This window comes from Anabrus simplex, chromosome 1 (genome assembly GCF_040414725.1).
Source record: "Anabrus simplex isolate iqAnaSimp1 chromosome 1, ASM4041472v1, whole genome shotgun sequence".
Classification (NCBI taxonomy): Eukaryota; Metazoa; Arthropoda; class Insecta; order Orthoptera; family Tettigoniidae; genus Anabrus; species Anabrus simplex.
In genome coordinates this window covers 962,461,473-962,481,334 of record NC_090265.1, presented here as the reverse complement: position 1 = coordinate 962,481,334, position 19,862 = coordinate 962,461,473, and the positions used below count along the sequence as shown (strand labels likewise).

At 39.3% G+C, this 19,862-nt stretch overlaps 1 protein-coding gene across 1 annotated transcript in view; it reads right to left on the bottom strand.

The window, feature by feature from the left end:
- Positions 1-19,862, bottom strand: part of LOC136857637 (DNA-dependent protein kinase catalytic subunit) — an 873,484-nt gene that overhangs the window by 548,094 nt on the left and 305,528 nt on the right. Inside the window, exons 15-17 of the mRNA XM_067136445.2 lie at positions 15,792-16,073; positions 11,106-11,216; positions 10,799-11,004 (exon numbers count right to left, since the gene is read on the bottom strand). Of these exons, the coding sequence (XP_066992546.2) occupies positions 10,799-11,004; positions 11,106-11,216; positions 15,792-16,073 (599 nt within the window). The remainder of the gene's footprint in view (positions 1-10,798; positions 11,005-11,105; positions 11,217-15,791; positions 16,074-19,862) is intronic.

Here is a 19,862-nt window from a genome sequence, read left to right as displayed (position 1 = left end):
GAAGGAAGAAAAGATCAACTAAGAATCAGTGAATAACTCAGGAGATACTAGACCTGATTGATGAACGACAAAAATACAAGAATGCTAGAAATGAAGAGGGCAGAAAAGAATACAGGCGATTAAAGAATCAAGTGGATAGAAAGTGCAAGGTAGCTAAGGAAGAATGGCTGAAGGAGAAGTGCAAGGATGTTGAAGGCTGTATGGTCCTGGGAAAGGTAGATGCTGCATACAGGAAAATCAAGGAAACCTTTGGAGAAAGGAAATCTAGGTGTATGAATATTAAGAGCTCAGATGGAAAGCCCCTTCTAGGAAAAGAAGAAAAAGCAGAAAGATGGCAAGAACACATCCAACAGTTGTATCAAGGTAAAGATGTAGATAATTTGGTTCTGGAACAAGAAGAGGCTGTTGATGCTGATGAAATGGGAGACCCAATTTTGAGGTCAGAGTTTGACAGAGCTCTGAGAAACCTAAATAAGAACAGGACACCTGGAACTGATGACATTCCCTCTGAATTACTGACTGCCTTAGGAGAAACCAGCATGGCAAGGTTATTCCATTTAGTGTGTAAGATGTATGAGACAGGAGAAGTCCCATCCGATTTTCGGCAGAATGGTGTTATACCTATTCCCAAGAAAGCCAGTGCTGACAGGTGTGAAAACTACCGCACCATTAGTTAGTATCTCATGCCTGCAAAATTTTAACACGTATTATTTACAGAAGAATGGAAAAACAAGTTGAAGCTGAGTTGGGAGAAGATCAATTTGGCTTCAGAAGAAATGTAGGAACACGTGAAGCAATCCTGACTTTACGTCTGATCTTAGAGGATCGAATCACGAAGGACAAGCCCATGTACATGGCATTCGTAGATCTAGAAAAGGCTTTCGATAATGTTGATTGGACCAAACTATTTACAATTCTGAAGGTGACTTGGATCAGATACCGAGAACGAAGAATTATCTACAATCTGTATAAAAATCAGTCTGCAGTTATAAGAATCGAGGGCTTTGAAAAAGAAGCAGCAATCCAGAAAGGAGTGAGGCAAGGCTGCAGTTTGTCCGCCCTCCTTTTCAGTGTGTACATAGAACAGGCAGTAAAGGAAATCAAAGAGGAATTTGGAAAAGGAATCACAATCCAAGGAAAGGAAATCAAAACCTTGAGATTTGCCGATGATATTGTTATTTTATCTGAGACTGCAGAAGATCTTGAGAAGCTGCTGAATGGTATGGACGAAGTCTTGGGTAAGGAGTACAAGATGAAAATAAGTCCAAAACAAAAGTAATGGAGTGCAGTCGAACAAAGGCAGGTGATGCAGGAAATATTAGATTAGGAAATGAAGTCTCAAAGGAAGTAGATGAATATTGTTACTTGGGTAGTAAAATAACTAACGATGGCAGAAGTAAGAAGGACATAAAATGCAGACTAGCACAAGCAAGGAAGAGCTTTCTTAAGAAAAAAAATTTGCTCACTTCAAACATTGATACAGGAATTAGAAAGATGTTTTTGAAGACTTTCGTGTGGAGCGTGCATTGTATGGAAGTGAAACATGGACGATAACTAGCTCAGAAAGAAAGAGAATAGAAGCTTTTGAAATGTGGTGTTACAGAAGAATGCTGAAGGTGAGATGGATAGATCGAATCACGAATGAAGAGATACTGAATTGAATAGGTGAGAGGAGATCGATTTGGCTAAATTTGACAAGAAGAAGAGATAGAATGATAGGACACATCTTAAGACACCCAGGACTTGTGCAGTTGGTTTTCGAAAGAAGTGTAGGTGGTAAGAACGGCAGGGATAGACCAAGGCATGAATATGACAAGCAGATTAGAGCAGATGTAGGATGCAGTAGTTACGTAGAAATGAAAAGGTTAGCACAGGATAGGATGGCATGGAGGGCTGCATTAAACCAGTCTATGGAGTGATGACTCGAACAACAACTTTGTCACTGAAGAATTCATATTATGTTTTATGTTCTTTCCTCATATTTAATTTTAAACTTATGTATGCTTCTGACATGATATAAGTAAAAGAATAAGTAAATAAGTAAAAGAATATACACTGTCTGATAAAAATATTCAAAGAACCCAGAAGGGGAGAAGGAAACTATATGAAACTTTATGTGCTGAGGGAGTATGAGATGTTATTTCAGTGACTACAAAATGGAGTCAATTTTACAAAGAACTTGGAAGTACAAGCCCACTTATTAGTATGACGTTGTGCCCCATCTGGCCTGGATGAATGCACTGATTTGGTTGGGAAGGGTGTCAAAGCCGTTGTGTCCTCTCCTGAGTCAAGCCGGTCCACAACTGTTGTAATTGGTCCTTGATCATTGGGATGGAGTTTACATCTGAGCTGGTCCCAAACATGTTCTATCAGGGACGGATCTGGGGATCGAGCTCGCCATAGAAGTACCTTAACATCACGCAGACTGTTTATGGAGACATGTGCCGTGTGTGGATGAGCATTGTCCTGATGAAAAATGGCACCAAGTTACTGTTGCATGGGAAGTAACACGTGGACGCAGGATGTCGGTGACATACCGTTGTGCTGTCACGAGTTCTCTCAATTACTACCAACAGTGACCCGAACACTGGAAGAATGGGACCTGTCCCAGGTCGCCACCATACTCGCAAATGATGGTCACATAGGGTACTGCAGAACTGTGATTCATCGCTGAACACAATGCGATGCCATTCATCAGCAGTCCATGCTTCCTGGTCATGGCAGCCTATGTATTGGGCAGTAATTCCCAAGTCCGGCTGCTGCTAATCTCCAACCAATGCTGTGGGATGACACAGAATGTTGCAGGGAGGCCATTACTTATTCTTGGATGGCAGGCACAGCTGTGAGCAGGTTACGATGTGCAAAGTGCACGATATGGCAATTCTCCCTTGTGGTGGTCAGACGTGGTCCACCGGAACTTTGATGACGAGTATGTCTGCCCTTACGTTCCCATGCAGTCTAACATCGGGACAATGTCAGATCCAAATGCCCTACAAATCTGGATATTGCACAATTCAACCAGCTGGCCAAATGGAGACCCACATTGAGGCCCCTTTCAAACTGGCAGGTGTTGATAACACTCTCACATAAGTATGTGGTATATCCGTGCCCTTCATAGTGATCACTCAACATCTGATGCTGTTCACGCACCTTATACACCCTACCAGGCCTGGTAACAACATTAAACACACCGAGCAAGTGGCCGTGCGGTTAGGGTTGCGCACCTGTGAGCTTGCATTTGGGAGGCAGTTCGAACCCCAATGTCGGCAGCCCCGAAGATGGTTTTTCTGTGGTTTCCCATTTCCACACCACGCAAATGCTGGGGCTATACCTTAATTAACACCATGGCCACTTCCTTCCTACTCCTAGCCCTTTCCCTTCCCATCAATGCTGTAGAATGTATCTTTGTCGGTGTGACGTAAAATAAATTGAAAAAAAAGAAAAAAAACACACTAAACAAGAAGAACACTAATGCAATCTGGTGGCCATTCAACCTGTCACAGAGAATTTCAACTTTAACCATTTACATACCTGTCGATGTATGAAGTCACATTGATACCCGACCATTTCTTCCGGGTCCTTCAGGCAGTGCAATATAAAACTTAAAATCAATGAACATAAAACTATACCCTTCCTGCCTACATACTGGGCACCAGTTGTTAATCCCAGGTTTGTAATCAGGTACACCTTGGTGATATTCCGAAGAACATAAAAAACAAAACTTAAATTAATAGGAAAGGAAAAAAAGAGAGAGAGAGAGAGAGAGAGAGAGAGAGAGAGAGAGAGAGAGAGAGTTAAAATATATACATATGAATGAGAACCCCTTGCTAACTTGGTTCATTAAACATTTGGCAGGTAAAATAAAATGTTAAAACAAATAAATCACACTTAAACCACATATTCATCCAACGACATGAAAAAATCAGACTAATATCCAACGGGTAATTAAATAGTCCCGTTGTATGATATTTCAAATCTTTCTATTCATCACATGAAAACATCTATCACACATTTACATTTATCAAAGTCTGTGTTCAATTCAATCTTGTTTCCAATGTTAACATTTTTTACATCAAAATTCACACCCTCTAAATCTTCAAATCACAACATTTTTTTTGTTAACTGCTTTCTGTCATTTAATCCCATCAGTTATTTCAATTATTACAATTTAATATTGAAATCATTGACATTTTGTTATTTAGGTCATTGACATATGAATGGATGAAAACCATAACGGCATAAGTAGCATTTTGGTCATTTAGAGAAAAAGGCATTTAAACATCTTAACACTCATATAAAGCATGCTATTTGTAGTTATACCATCCATCACTAGAGCGCAGAATATTACCGTTATCACTTGTATCTCTTTGCTGGTGAAAAGATACATCCTCCCGGACTTACATCCTGCACTTAACTCATTTTCTAAAAAAATGTCACTTGTACCGCTATGGTTTTCATCCATTCATATGTTGCTTAAATCATAGACTTCTTTTGTTTAACACATTGAAGATGGCCATATCTGAAAGGGCTACCCTCCGGAAATCGCAGGATTTTTAATGGTTTTTTAAAAAAAATTTCAATGCTAGGGTAAGCCTTGATTATAACAACTTTTGGAATATTTAGAAAGATAGCACTTTTTCTACACAAAAATGAGTCTTAATTCTCATAACAGTGCAGCAATTTTTAAATATAAATTTATGATGATAAGTTTTACAAACTAAAAAAAAAAAAATCGGATGCAGCTCTGGACGAAATTCGAAATTTGTCTAATATTGTGGACACATCTACATAAACACACTAATACAGATTCTAACCTAATTGGTCAATTGGCACCGGTATCCTTGTTTACAACCATTAATTTGCTTTTCCATTGTTCGTTGTTTGACGATGGAGTTGCATCGAGTTGCTGCAGGTTGTTGTCATCTGTATACGGGAAACACCCACATTTTTAGGAAGCGGTATAAAAACAGGATTACAGAACCCACTTCAGGAAGTGGTATAAGACTACGTTACACTTCACACCAATCTGAAATTAGCTCATTATATACATTTACTTGCCTGAAGCGCCAGAATCATCAGGTTTACTTAGTGTGTAATTGTTATCTTCATCCTCATTTTTAGAACTCCATGTCTTCCATAAGAACATCCATTATGGATTCGTTGTTGAAATTTTGTACACTTGAATTAAACATGTCAACTATTCACAAGAATTACACAAACAAGCCTGCCTCTCAAACACACACTCTACCAGTCCGCATGTACCGTACGTACTTTCCTGCCCATTTCACAGCTGAGAAGCAACAATGACGCAACCCCAGGTTATGTAGGAATGTGGCCATATTATCAATGCCGTGAAAGAAGAGCTCTCAACTTATGAGCATAACTAGTATATTTTATGCTTATAGAAGCATTCAACAGTATTGTAGTGAAGTCGCAGCTTGCTGAAACGGTAGTTACTATTTTTTTAGCTACAGTGAAAACGTGCCCGTAGATTCTCCAAGCTCCATCAGCTGCGATGAAATAACATGCCTATAGTTTCTACGAGCGGCATCTCCAATGGGTTAAATCATCATTTCTTTGAAACATTCCAAGTATGGAGAGGCATTGAACAAGTATCAACGATTAGTAATTCACTATCATAAGTGAAACTGTATAAGGTTCAATCGTATAAACACACAATCCCTAGCTGCCACTGCACTTGATAACACTCCAGGCAAATTTACATTAATTCACACTAATAAAATTCAAAGCAAAGGCTCTACGTAACCTACAATAAAAAGAAAATCCCACAAAATCTTACAATTACACTGGCTCTACTGCTGTGGGAATAGAACCCCTGCCTCAAAGACATGGCAACCACATGGAACTGAGTCTACAATCTTCAAAATTACCACAACCACAAAACAGAATGTGTTGTCAAATACCCATACAAGAAATGTAAACCACACATGTAAGCACATATGGTAAATCATGGTGACAACAACCAGTGAAAACCCAGATACACTAACTGACCTGGTCGAGGAATGAAGCAATGTCCCTCAAGACATCCAATTACAGCCTACCTGAAATGCCCTGACCTCTAACCAAAAATAATGTTCAGATGATGTTAATTAATTAAATAAACTTGATCCTACTTAATCAATAGAAACTGTTTATGAAAATTACAAATTTAATATTCTTCAATGACCCTGTTTCAAAGTGGAACTAATCTCTTACGTTCAGACACGGTAGCAGGAGATCTCATCCTCTTGAGAGTAACATAGATCTTTCAACACATTACCGTCACTTGAACATACAGCTGCACACTCGAGCTAGCATCACAACATGGCAAGGACACATTTATTCTCTATTCAAATCAATTATGTCTACTTTGGGCATTCTATAAAATTCCACTCATTCCAAATCTCGTCCGGATTAACATTGTATTCCTCATCATAATCTGAAATTACACAACTCTTGCCTCTACTATCTGTCTAAAAGAAAATACCTGAATAAATTACAAATAAATTACAAAAACTGAAAAAAACTTATAACTCATAAAATACTTCACAGCACAGATATTAATCTTGACCAAAACAGATCATTAATTCACACTGTGAAGACTAACAATAAGCTGTAATTGTCATAGGTTACAGGTTCGGGTCTGTATCACAATACTAATGGGTTCTCGCGAAGAATGCGTTCACAAACCACACGCTGATAGTCTACCATGTTCAATGCAAATTTCTTTAAAGTACTTAATGCCATCTATCTTATTAATTCCCTACTATGACAAAACTCACACTACACTTCAGTAGTACAGAAATATATATTTAACACTCGCTGCAGAAATATATTACAAAGATAACACTAACTCTCTTCTTCTTCCGCTTTTTCCAAACCTGTGGGGTCGCGGGTGCAAACTGCGTCGCACATGTGGATTTGGCCCGGTTTTACGGCCGGATACCCTTCCTGACGCCAACCTTACATGGAAGGATGTAATCATTATTGCGTATTTCTGTGGTGGTTGGTAGTGAAGTGTGTTGACTCAATATGAAGAGGAAAGTGTTGGAACAAACACAAAAACCCAGTACCTGAGCCAGAATTACTATCAAAGGGTAGGAAGGGTCCACCTATTCAACACTATTAGTTTGTATATTGTCTTATAAAACTGTGACTAGTTTCGACCCCATATATATTGGGTCATCTTCAGCCAAACTCCAACTGGAAGACATAAGCAGCATATATAACCAATAATGATAAAATCACTGATATGACACAATTTATAGTCTTAATTTAAACTATTGATGAAGTCTGAAATAACATATCTACACTTTAAACTAAATAACACATCAAAAATGTTGTGGTTGATGGCAAACTATTTTGTCGTTTCTACAGCAGGTATCGTTTTTGAGTTGATCTGTGAGTTGGTATCTTTTTCTGTGTAAACACTGATATAATTTAAACCACTGATGAAGTCCGAAGAACATATACACACTTTAAACTAAACAACACATCAAGAATGTTGTGGTTGATGGCGAACTATTTTGTCGTTTCTAAAACAGCCATTGTTTTTGAGTTGTCTGGGAGTTGGTATCCTTTTCTGTGTAGACAAGCAACTTGACTGATATTCATGTTTGTTCGTAGTAATATCGGTCAAGACGTATGTAGTTTTAAGAGGAACATTCGTACGTGTGGCGGTAATGCATTTTATTATCGTAATGTTTAATTTTGTACATTCATTGTCTCCATTTTCTTATTAACATATGTTATGTTTTGTTTTGCATCTACAAAAATTGTAAAAGTAGTCAGTGGGGACATAAATTCAACAACATTATATTATTATTATTATTTTTTTTTTTTATTATTATTATTTGTTAGGTACATTGGCGAGTAAAACAAACGTTATGATTGGATTGTTTTTATCACATTTTAAATTTACTTTTCTCTTAAAATTACATATACTGACCTGACTTACGAGATATTAAACGACCACTTTGTTAATGATCTCGCCTGCTATATTAATAGCAACAATCATGAATATTTCTTAACTAAGGTAAACGAGTTTCCTCATCCTGAGGTGGTGCAACTCTTTTTAGGCACACCCCCAATGGAGGAGAGTAGCATGTACCATTCTTATGGCATATCTACCTTCCTGCCATTCTTAAAACAGTACCAGTACGGTACCAGGAATCAAATTCGCGCCCCTGAGAATGGCAACTAATTGTGCCAACCATTCGACAGGTGGACATTCCTAATTACAAACCACAGACATATAGCATGGCTGATGTGTGCTTGCAATGCGCAGGTTGGACACAAAACTGTTCACCTATTTGTGTGACGTCATCAGAGCTTCAGAAGACCTATGCTGTGGAGGCGGACATTTCTTAACTATGAAATACAGATGTACCGCATGACTTAGACGCTTGGTTTCATTGCATGGGTTGAACAGAAGAAACTATTCACAAATGTGTGGGTTGTCATCGGAGCTGCAATAAGGCTTGTACCCGCTTTGAAGCGGAATCATCGTTGTTCTCTGATGAATTACATTGGGCAAGTCTTGTATGTGAGATTTACTTTTTTTTATTTTCTTTGTCTTGAAAAGCCAGGGGGGGGGGGGGGTCTAATACGCGAGGGGGTCTAATACACAAGTAAATACAGTATTTGTTTGTCACCTGTGGTGGAAATGCCAAAACTTGGAATAATCAGAAATGCAATTTGGTTTTGTAAAGTGTTAATTTATGGTTTAAATGGGACCTTTGAAACTGCAAAAGTAACTGAGTGCAAAATTATTTTATGTGTTAACATTTATCTCTACCAAAGAAATTATTTAAAGAAGAAGTTGTGTTGTTCTTTTTATGTAACTTGATGTCACCTGTGATGGAACTGCCAAAACTTGGAATAATTAGAAACGCAACTTGGTTTTGTAACGTATTCATTTATGGTTTAAATGGGACCTTTGGAACTGCAAAAGTAACTGAGTGCAAAATTATTTTAAGAAATTTATCTCCATCAAAGAAATTATTTAAAGAAGTTGTTCTTTTGATGTAACTAGTAGAAATTACAGTATATGTTAGGAAAATGTGAACTATTAATTATGAAGAATGTGAAACTTGATTTGGAGGAATGCTTGTTTTTAGGAATTTCTTTTTTTTTAATATTGTTTAATTGTTTTAAAATTGAAAGCAACTTTTGAGGCAGCTTGTATGGGCACGTGTAAATTTCCGATTGTGAAATTGCTGTTTCGTAAATCCAACTCTCTAGAACTTGCCCATGTAAGGAAGTGGATTTTTATTGGTCGGAATAACGACCTTTTTCATTGGTGAATGCAGAGATCTAGGGAAATTCCATGTTTTCATTGGTTACCTTGTAATCGCACGATTTCCGGTTTTGGGCTCCTCGTGAGTGCGAGGCAACTTGTCCGCGTCTTTGAATACTGATCACCTTAGCGAGGGGACGTGTTTTGCATTCGTCCCACCTTGGGACCTTACCCTCTCAAGGTAAGCGCTACTTCACAATTTCTATTGTGTTTGATTTTATTTAATTCATTCTTGTGTTTCAGCCTTTTCTCATTTAACGTAAAATTTCTGTGGTAAATATTTATTTTGCATGTCGGAGTTTCCCCTAGATTTCAGCATTCACCAAGTTTGCTTTTCTGAATGACTACCTCGACAGGCAGTCATAGCATCTTGTTCTTGGCAACTCCTTTTGATTGTTCTGAATCGTGTAACCTATCTAAATTGTAATTAACGTAGTAAATTTAACTGTTTTTGGAGTTAGTCTTACTGTAATTCTGTATCAACTTTTATGTTAATGTTTAATCCATATCGTCGGAAGAGTACCGTTTGTGTTTTATAAATTTATTTAAATATTCTTTGTTTTAAATGTGCATAATTGTCATCGGCTATGTCATTTGTTTTGGTTTATCTGAATTTGTATCTTTTCATTTGTTAATTTACAAATACATTTGAGCTCAAGGGTGGTCGCCGTGTGTTTCCCTTTCCCCACAACAAGATACGATCTCATGGCCTAATAGGGTTCCTTCCACATTTTCCACATCTTTCCGTAGTTGCCGTTGTTAGACCTGTAAGTTAAAAGTTGCCGTAACGCAAACTTGGCGTTAACACTTATTTTTAATTTTGTTTTTTTTAATTTTATATTTTTCTATTATTATTATTATTATTATTATTATTATTATTATTATTATTACATGCAGCTGCACAATAGGTGCCACATTGTTTATTAATCACATCCCTGAAACCAAGCACGAGGCATGAAGCATCAGTATAGAATGTTTGTGGAACTTTACAGATTTGTAAGCCATGGTCTAGTGAAGTAGGAAGTTTCACTAAGAACTGTATTCAACGTTTTGAAGGGTCTGCTGTCTTCAATGTCTGCGAAAGTCAGTAGGGTACTACACCCTAAATCTGCTTAGACAAGAGATGATCTTAGTTCACTATTGACCTTCACGGGCCTTGGAGACTGTGGATCCCAGAAAATGCCAAGTGCAGTTCTTGATGTCTCAAGTTTCAAGCCTTACTGGATTAAGATCTAAAAGCCTGGTAGTTACAATTATCACACGACAAAGGTCTAGAAAGTTTAAACTTGTATATCAGTATACATTTGCACTGGCAATCTGTATACCTATACAAGTAGATTTCAGTGAAAATAAATCTTTGTGAAGTCAGTGGTGGAGATATGGAGTTACCCTTTTCTATTCTTTCTTTTGCTCCTTCTCCTCAATGATTTTTTGTTATGTTTATCTTAATATGTGCTTCTATACTTCTACAAATGTGTATTGTTCCATTACATTACTTACAAGCAGTGTATCAATCAAAGTTGCTGTATTTTTGCTCTTGAGTTGGAAGGCACTTGAATACCAATGGGCCAACTGGAGCACCAGAGGATGGAAAAGCTGATAAATAATCTGATCTGAATCACAACAACCAAGCTGCAGAAGTGGCATAAACAATTTCTCAAACAATTCTGACAGCTCACTGTGATCTGCACTGGCAATCTGCACACCTATAGAAGTGAAAGTTCCCATGAAAATATATAGATCAAGAATAAAAGTAAAGCATAAAAAAATTAATTTGAGAACAATATATCTTGAAGTGGATACATACTTGTACCTAACATGAACATAGTGATGGCATGTAGTAGTTCACATGCTGCAATTCTTGTACGGCGGTCACTGCATGTCAGGGCAAGATCTACAATTCGGGGCAACAGGTGATCTGGTGAGAAAATTAAAATAAAGCAGTAGTCAAAATAGCAGTATGTTTCAAATTTTATGCCAGGTGTTTCAAATACTAGTGCATGTATATTTCAGAAAAAAATTCAATTCTTTGCAATTATGTGAGAGATTTTCTTGAAATTTAGCCCACATGTACATTATTATTAAGCATTTTGTGCAGTATGAAAAGACTGAGTTTGTGTGCAGCAACTAGTTCCCAAAGTTTCCAAAACAAATCCAAAATTTCTTCTATACTTTAATATACACAATGAATCACAATGAGAATAACTGGCACATTTACTCTATACAGATTTCAGAAAAATGCAATTTTTTTTTTTTTTTGCTTTATGTCCCACCAGCGCAGATAGGCGATGATGGGACAGGAAAGGCCTAAGAATGGGAAGGAAGCGGCCATGGCCTTAATTAAGGTACAGCCCCAGCATTTGCCTGGTGTGAATGGATGGGAAACCATGGAAAACCATCTTCAGGGTTGCCGACAGTGGAATTAGAACCCACTATCTCCCGGATGCGAGCTCCCAGCGTGCGCTTCTAACTGCACGGCCAACTCGCCCGGTAAAAAAAAAAAAGAAAAAAAAAAAAAAAAAAAAAAGCATTTTTCCTACCATTTTATATATGCCTTAATTGGAAGAACACTCCGTCACTGGGAGATACCACGGAAATCCAAGTGCCAGTCCCCAGTCCCAAGCCTGGACAAAGGAGGAGGGTCAATGGCTGGTTATCGAGTCTCAGTGTGGGCACCAATGCCGAGTGGGTGTCTACGGTAAATACTGAGAAATGCTCGAGTTGGAGGATTCGCCTACCGACGTAACCAGCAAATCCTACTCCCTAAGGAGATGGGTGAGGGCGAGTATCCGGCGCCTTAAAACGGGATGTTCTCGGCTATGGTATGATAACCCAGAAAGAAGGTTCCCTGGTCCTCCAGGTTGGGGGTTGTGTGCAGGGCTAACACCCCAGCCACGTGAACAAATCTTGTTACGAGACTTACCTACAGAGATAGCCGGATGGATAAATTGATGACGACTAAGCGAGGAAAGGGAAAACGAGATGTTATTTTTGAAACCTGGAATGTGCTAAGCCTGTACCGAGAGGGAGCCTTTAGGAATCTGAAAGAAGTTTAACAGAATTATAAGGTGTCGGTTGCTGCACTGCAAAAAATCAGGTTGAAAGGTGCGGATATTATGGACTCGAGAAATTACACCATCTCCTTCAGTGGAGGTAATAAAAACCAGCTGGGAACAGAATTCATGGTAGCAAATGATGTGAAGCAAGTGGTTCTGGGATTCAAACCCATGAATGAGAGACTGTGTGCCCTACGCTTAAAGTTCTCCCTGTTTAATATCACAGTATTCTGTGCTCATGCTCTTATGGAAGACTCAAGCGAAGATATGAAAGATGAATTCTACATTGTACTTGAGAAAGAATATGAGGCAGCTCCAAGACATGATGTTAAGATTGTTCTCGGAGACATGAATGCTAAAGTAGGAAGAGAAGAAGCATTTAGACCAACGACTGGACTGCATAGCGTCTACGTGGAAAGTAATGATAATGGACTTCGGCTTGTAGATTTCGCAATAGCACATGAGATGACCATCTCCAGTACGTATTTCCCACGGAAGAATATTCACAAGGTAACATGGAAATCCCCCGATGGAGAGACAGAGAATCAGATCGATCACGTTCTTATCGACCGAAGACATGGGTCGGACGTTATGAACGTCAGGACAAAGAGGGGGGCAGATGCAGACTCGGACCACTATCTTGTGATAATGAAGTACAGACAGAGAATGGCCAACATCATGAAGACACGGGGAAAGAAGTCATTAAAGTTTGATGTACAGGCACTGCAAAGAGATGAAATGAAGAAAGCTATAGAGAAGTGGTTGCTGAAAAGCTCAGAGGTCGAGAGCAAGAACTGGAAGGAGCTACAGTGACTCGGCAGTGGAAAGTATTACAAGATACTTTGAAGAGTGCAGCCGCAGAGACGGTGGGATTTCAGAAACCTGTGAGGAGAACAGAATGGTACGATGACGAGTGTCAGGCAGCAGTCTTAAGGCGTAATGAAGCAAGAGAAAAAACACTGCAGCGAAGAACAAGAGCAAGCACTGAGAGATTCCAACAAGCTAGACAAGAGGCGAAGAAGGTACTGAGAAGGAAGAAGAGGGAGTGGGAAAAAGAGAAGCTACAACAGATCGAGGAAATGCAGAACAGAAAGGAGGTCAGAGCCATGTTCCAGGGAGCTAGGAAAATTAAGAAGGGATTCCAGCCAAGGACAGTATGTTGTAAGGATAAAGTAGGCCACTTGATTGGAGATGAGAATGGGATAATGGAAAGTTGGGCAGAATATTTTGAAGACCTTCTGAACCCTATAGAGGAAAAAACAGGAATCGCAAGAGCAGGTGGGAGATGGTCAGTTGGTTGTAGATGGTGAGGAGGAAAACGTACCTGAAGTGGCCTTAGAAGAGGTGAAGGAGGCAATATCCCTCATGCATAATAACAGAGCGCCAGGAGAAGATGCAATTCCAGCTGAGCTTTTCAAGTATGGTGGGGAGGAAGTTTGTAGGAAGCTGCATAATCTCATTTGTGCAGTGTGGGAAAGCGAAAACATACCAGAGGATTGGAACCTAGCGGTCATCTGCCCCATCCATAAAAAGAATGACAAGACGGTATGTAGCAATTACTGTGGGATCTCCCTTCTCAATGTGGCATACAAGATCTTCTCAAAAGTGCTAGCAAGGAGATTAGAAGCATATGCAGAGAAAGAACCGGGTGAATACCAGTGTGGATTTCGGTGGAACAGGTCAACAATCGATCACATCCTGTCATTACGACTAATTCTGGAGAAGTGCCACGAATATAACGTCAGCGTACATCAACTCTATGTTGATTATAAAGAGGCCTATGACAGTGTCCATAGACCCAAGCTACGAATGGTGTTGGAGGAAATGCAGGTGCCAAGAAAGATCACCAGTCTTGTGGAAATGACATTGAGGAATACTAGAGCTAAAGTGAAAATCCAGGGGAGGCTGACCAGGGAGTTCCCAGTGCAAGGAGGGCTTGGGCAGGGAGATGTTTTGTCGACGACCCTATTCAATCTTTGCCTGAAGCATGTCATTAGGAAAATACCACTGAACCCTCGGGGTACCATCTACAACAGGTTGCTTCAGTATATGGCATTTGCGGACGACGTTGTCCTTCTTGGTAGGAACACAAGAGAGTTGACGGATGCACTACAGTACATGCGTGAAAGTTCGAGACACCTGGGGCTGAGAATTAATAATGAAAAGACAAAGTATATGGTGAGTACGAGGGAGAAGGAACGATTCCAAGGGGTGAGAGACCTGGAATGGGAAGAAGGAAAGTATGAGAGAGTTGCAGAATTCAAGTACCTGGGTGTCATGGTAACGGAAAACAACGTAGTCAGTGCAGAGATCCAAGCACGCATTGCAGCAGGCAGTAGATGCTTCTATCCATTTCATAAACTATTGAAGTCCTCCAGTCTATCTAGAAGGCTTAAGCTCACTGTGTACTGCACCATAATACGGCCAGTAGTTCTTTATGGATGTGAAGCCTGGACGCTTATGGAAAGTAATAAGAACAGGCTCCGAGTATGGGAAAGAAAGGTGCTGCGGAAGATCTATGGGGCTGTGTGTGAAGAAGGCGAGTGGCGCATCCGAACAAATCAAGAGGTGTACCAGCTCTATGCTGCAGTAGACCAGGTTGCAGAAGCGAAGAAGAGACGCCTGACTTACTTGGGGCACGTGGTGAGAATGGAGGAGGAGAGGGTTCCAAAGAAGGCCCTCGAGCAACACCCTGAAGGCAGAAGGAGGCAAGGAAGACCTAGGAAGAGATGGTGGGATGACGTCAGAGAGGATGTGCAGGCGTTAGGAATCCGGAACTGGAGAAGGTGTGCGGCAGAGAGAGATGGTTGGGCGACAGCTGTAGGAGAGGCCAGGGTCCTGCATGGACTGTAGCGCCAGGAGAGTGAGTGAGTGAGTGAGTGAGTGAGTGAGTGAGTGAGTGAGTGTAATTGGAAGAACAACATATTTAAGCCACATGCAGGTAAGTGGTGTTATACCATAGGAGCTGCTGACCAAATATCTTACACCCTCAGGTTCAGTGATTCTGGTGATCATTTCAATGAGACTGAAGCATGGAGAAAATTTGTTCAGTGATAATCAGGTAGTGGGATATGTTGAATTAGCACAATGGGCAAATTACATTATGGTGTAACACTAGCAGTTGCAACAAAGAAGGCAGGGAGGTTTTTTTTGTACTATTCTGAAAAATGAAAAAAGATACTTGTCGATGTAGAGCTATGTGCACAGACTCAACGCTCTCTCTCATGTAATTTGCACAGAACTTCCTCTTTTGCATTTTGTGCATAATGACATGAGTAAGTATTTCAGAAAATGGTTCAGGGGACCAAAGAATCCCTGAAATTTTTAACAAAATCAAAAGGATGTCAAACAGTTATTTAAGAGTAACAGATGAAAGTTTAGCATTTTGAATTAAAGAACAAACAGACTGGCCTTGAAGTATGTACAGGTATATTTACCTAAATATATGACTGGTCTCATATCTTTAAAAGGCAAGCTGAACTCCAACTTCCGGGAATTTCGCCATGTGGATAAGGAGTCTATTGGATCAACTAGCAGAGACTCAACAATTCCTGAATCAAGTGGCCCTAGGAAGTGTAGAATGCGTCTCTGAAGTTGTTGTAGCTCTGTATCTGGCCTCTCTGTAAGCAGATTTCTTTTTAACATATGGCGGCGACGGCTGCTGCTGCTGCTGCTAGATTCCAGCATTTCCAACTCCTTGTCAGCTTCATACTCCACACCTATCCATAAAAGCAAACATAGAAACAACCATGTTATACCTATTTAAAAACAGCTCCAGAAAATCAATGTTATTTAGTGCACTAGGTTATTGAAAATTACTGTAATAAATAAACATACATACATACACACATTGTATATATATATATACACCTTCATTATGGACTTGTCATGCCTTTCAACCTTCAGTCTGCAAGCCTCTCAGAATTGATTAACCAAACACGAACACAATCCTGCACTTATAACTAGTTCTGTGGCCTCATTTCATTCCATACCTCTTAACATTCCATCATTAGAAACTGAGTTACTGTCCCCCTAGTGTTCCTCCATTTCTCTTTGCCTCCATGACCAAATCCATTATTCTCCAGGTAATCTATCCTCCTCAATTTGCTTTACGTGACCCCCTTCCCATCAGAGCTGGTTTATGCATACAGCTTCATCCACTGAGTTCATTCCAAACTTAACCTTTATCTCCTCATTTCAAGTACCCTCTTGCCATAGTTCCCACCTCTTTGTACTAGCAATTGCTTTCGCTACATTCCTGTAGCATTCTAAATTATGAATATAATATGCTGAGTCCACCCATCTTTAATTCCGTACAGCAAATTCTGTCTGAAAATAGATCAGTGTAAAGATGGTTTCATCCTGGAGCCGACTTCCTTCTTACAGAATTCTGTTGATCCCAAATGCGATCACACTGCATTACCTTTGCTGCACCTTGATTCGATTTCACTTAATATACTAATCATCTGGGAAAATACACACCCCAAATACTTGAAATTATCTACCTGTTCACGGTTAGTATTCCCAACCTAACATTCAACACTCTCAGGTTTCTTCTCTACTGACATCACTTCAGTCTTGGAAATTTTTTGTATCACACACTCTACTACATTTCCAACCATGTAAATCCCTCCCTGCACTTTATGCCTTTCAGTAAATGATCCACGTAAATTAAGAACAACAAAGGCGAAATAGAACAGAATTGTCTAACCCTGTAACTACCTTGGACAAAAAACTCATTCTACCATCAATTCTCACAGCAGCCAAACTGATAACGGAAATGCTTTAGATTGCTTGTAATAATCTATTCTTAATCCCATAAACCCTCAGTACGGCTAACATCATCTCCCACGGTTCTCCATTGTGCCTTCTTTACATCTACAGAACACAAACACAATTGTCCACTCTTGTAGCAGTTATCAATTACTGGCGCATACTGAAAATCTGGTCTTGAAGTGTCTCTGTGGTCTGAAACCACACTGATTTTCATCCAATTTTCTCTCAACTACTGATCGCATCCCCCTTATCAAAATGCCAGTGAACACCTTGCCTGGTATACTGAACAGTGAAATACCTTGATAGTTGTTGCAATGTTTCCTGTCTCTTTGTTTATACGTAGGTGCAATTACTGCCTTCGTCCAATCAGGGTTCTCTCTAACATTCCATCCTAATCTTACAACCCTATCAAGCCATTTCATCACTGTCTTCCCACTATAATTTTACCGTTTCCAGTCTAATTTCCTCTATTCCTGCTGCCTTATAACAATATAGTTTATTCAGCAGTCTTTCCACTTCCTTGAGTGTAATTACAGTGGAATTGTTGTCCCCCCTCCACATAAGGTTTCCTTACAGCTCGACCAAGCCTTTCCAGGTTATTACTGAGATCTTTCCTGGACTTCTTTGATTCTACAATAATTAGTTTCCATCTATATATCCATTTCGCCGGGTAGTATTTAAAGATGCTCAAATACGTTAGTCTCGTGTCGGCAGATTTACTGGCACGTAAAAGAACTCATACGGAACTAAATTCCAGCACCTCGGCATCTCCGAAAACCATAAAAGTAGTTAGTGGAACGTAAAGCCAATATAATTATTTTTACTATGTGTATCAGATCTTGTATCGATCCATTTTTGATACACCTTTACCCCATCTTTACACACAGTTGTATAATCAAGAAGTTAGTAAATAACCACCTAATCGATACTTTATTATTGCCTCAGGCAAAATTGAATATAAATTAGAACTTACAGGACATGTTTCAACCACTTAGTGGTCCTCTTCAGCTGTATAAAGAAAGAATTGAGAAGAAAAACATTAACACAATAAGCACAAATAATAAAAATTCTTTGGAGACTCCTCTGTTTAAAAATGGAGGTCATCAGAACAGGACATCTTGCCTCTCGTTCTTGTTTGGAAAAGATGTTTATTCTGTGCTGTCTGGAGGGTTTGTCTTTGAGCGCGACCTGGTGAAGTAACGATGTGGCACAGTCTGACATTTCATGCAAAGCTCTGGAGAGAAGGAAAGTACAGTTTTGTCATCATCTAAAATATCATGTGAGGGAGGAGGGAGATTGGGATGTGCTTCTGCGATATATCTCTTGTCCGTCTTGTCTGTTTTATGTCTACCCATTCCAAGTATTTACTAATGTTCTTGTATAAGATGTTTTTTTTGCTCGTTGTTTTCGTTAAGATTCTCTTCACCGTTTTCTAATTTATCAAGAACGATGTGGATGTTTTCCAGGTTGTTCATTAGATTTCCTTTATTTAACATACAGATAATTTGAAGGTCCTGTCTGATATTGGTGAATTTGTGGTTGGACTCTTTCATATGGGATCCCATGGCAGAGAATCTTTTGTATTTTTCAGCATTGACGTGTTCTTGATATCTAATTAAGAAGTTCCTTCCTGATTGTCCCACGTAAGTTTTTTTACATTGAGTACAAGTTAGCTTATAAACACCAGATTCCTGGAATTCGTCATCTTTAAGTTTATTAGCTTTATTGTGACTAAAGAACCAATGTAGCCTTCTCAACCAACAACAACACAAAATATAGGTTCTTTAGTCACAATAAAGCTAATAAAGCTAACAGACCCTCTGAACTGAAGGCCAGTACGCTGGCCATTCAGCCAACGAGTCAGACCCTGGATTCACTGAAACATGGAAACTCTTCCCCACAAGCACTTTTAAACACTGCATCATTTTTCTTTTTTTGACATTTTGGCCAAAACAAATATTAAGGCATACAACCAAGAAGCACTACTATGTGACGTAACACAAGCACTTATGCGGGTCCTGCCCCGGGTAGACGTCAATGGCATGCTACTTCTGAGATTAAGTTACTCGCTTGCAACTTCCACTTCCTATTATTAAGCTATTTGAGTATTTGACTGTATTACAGACCAAAGGGGAGCACACGGCTGGCCACCGTGTCCCGTACTGTCATCCAGTTGTGATTATCAGAACTACTATCTACCAGCCATACTCAACCATATATCGATAGAATGAGGAAACGCACGGGAGTTTAAAATAATATGAAAATTATTGAAACTGCTCTGAAATTCGGGCGATCAGTCCTGGCAACCAGGAGATTTGGCATGTCTGATTGTGTTAAAACATATGCAAGAAAAATATGTAATTACATAAAAATCCACTCTCTAGTGATTACCCCAACGTAGATCAATCCTTATATTAACACCCAGGTACTTACAGTGATTCCCATGAGGTACTATCACCCCATCAACACAGTAACTAAAACTGAGAGAACTTCTCCTCTTGGTGAAACTTACAACCTGACTTTTCATCCCATTCACCTTCATACCATTGTCTGCTGTCCATCTTACAACATTGTCTAGGTCTTTTTGTAGTCGTTCACAATCCTGTAACTTATTTACTATTCTATTATACAGTATAAGAACATCATGGTGTTTCCTTACATTAATGTGTATTCTGTCAATGAAAGCTTACCTTGTGATTTTCTGTTCTACATCAACTTACTTTACAAATAAC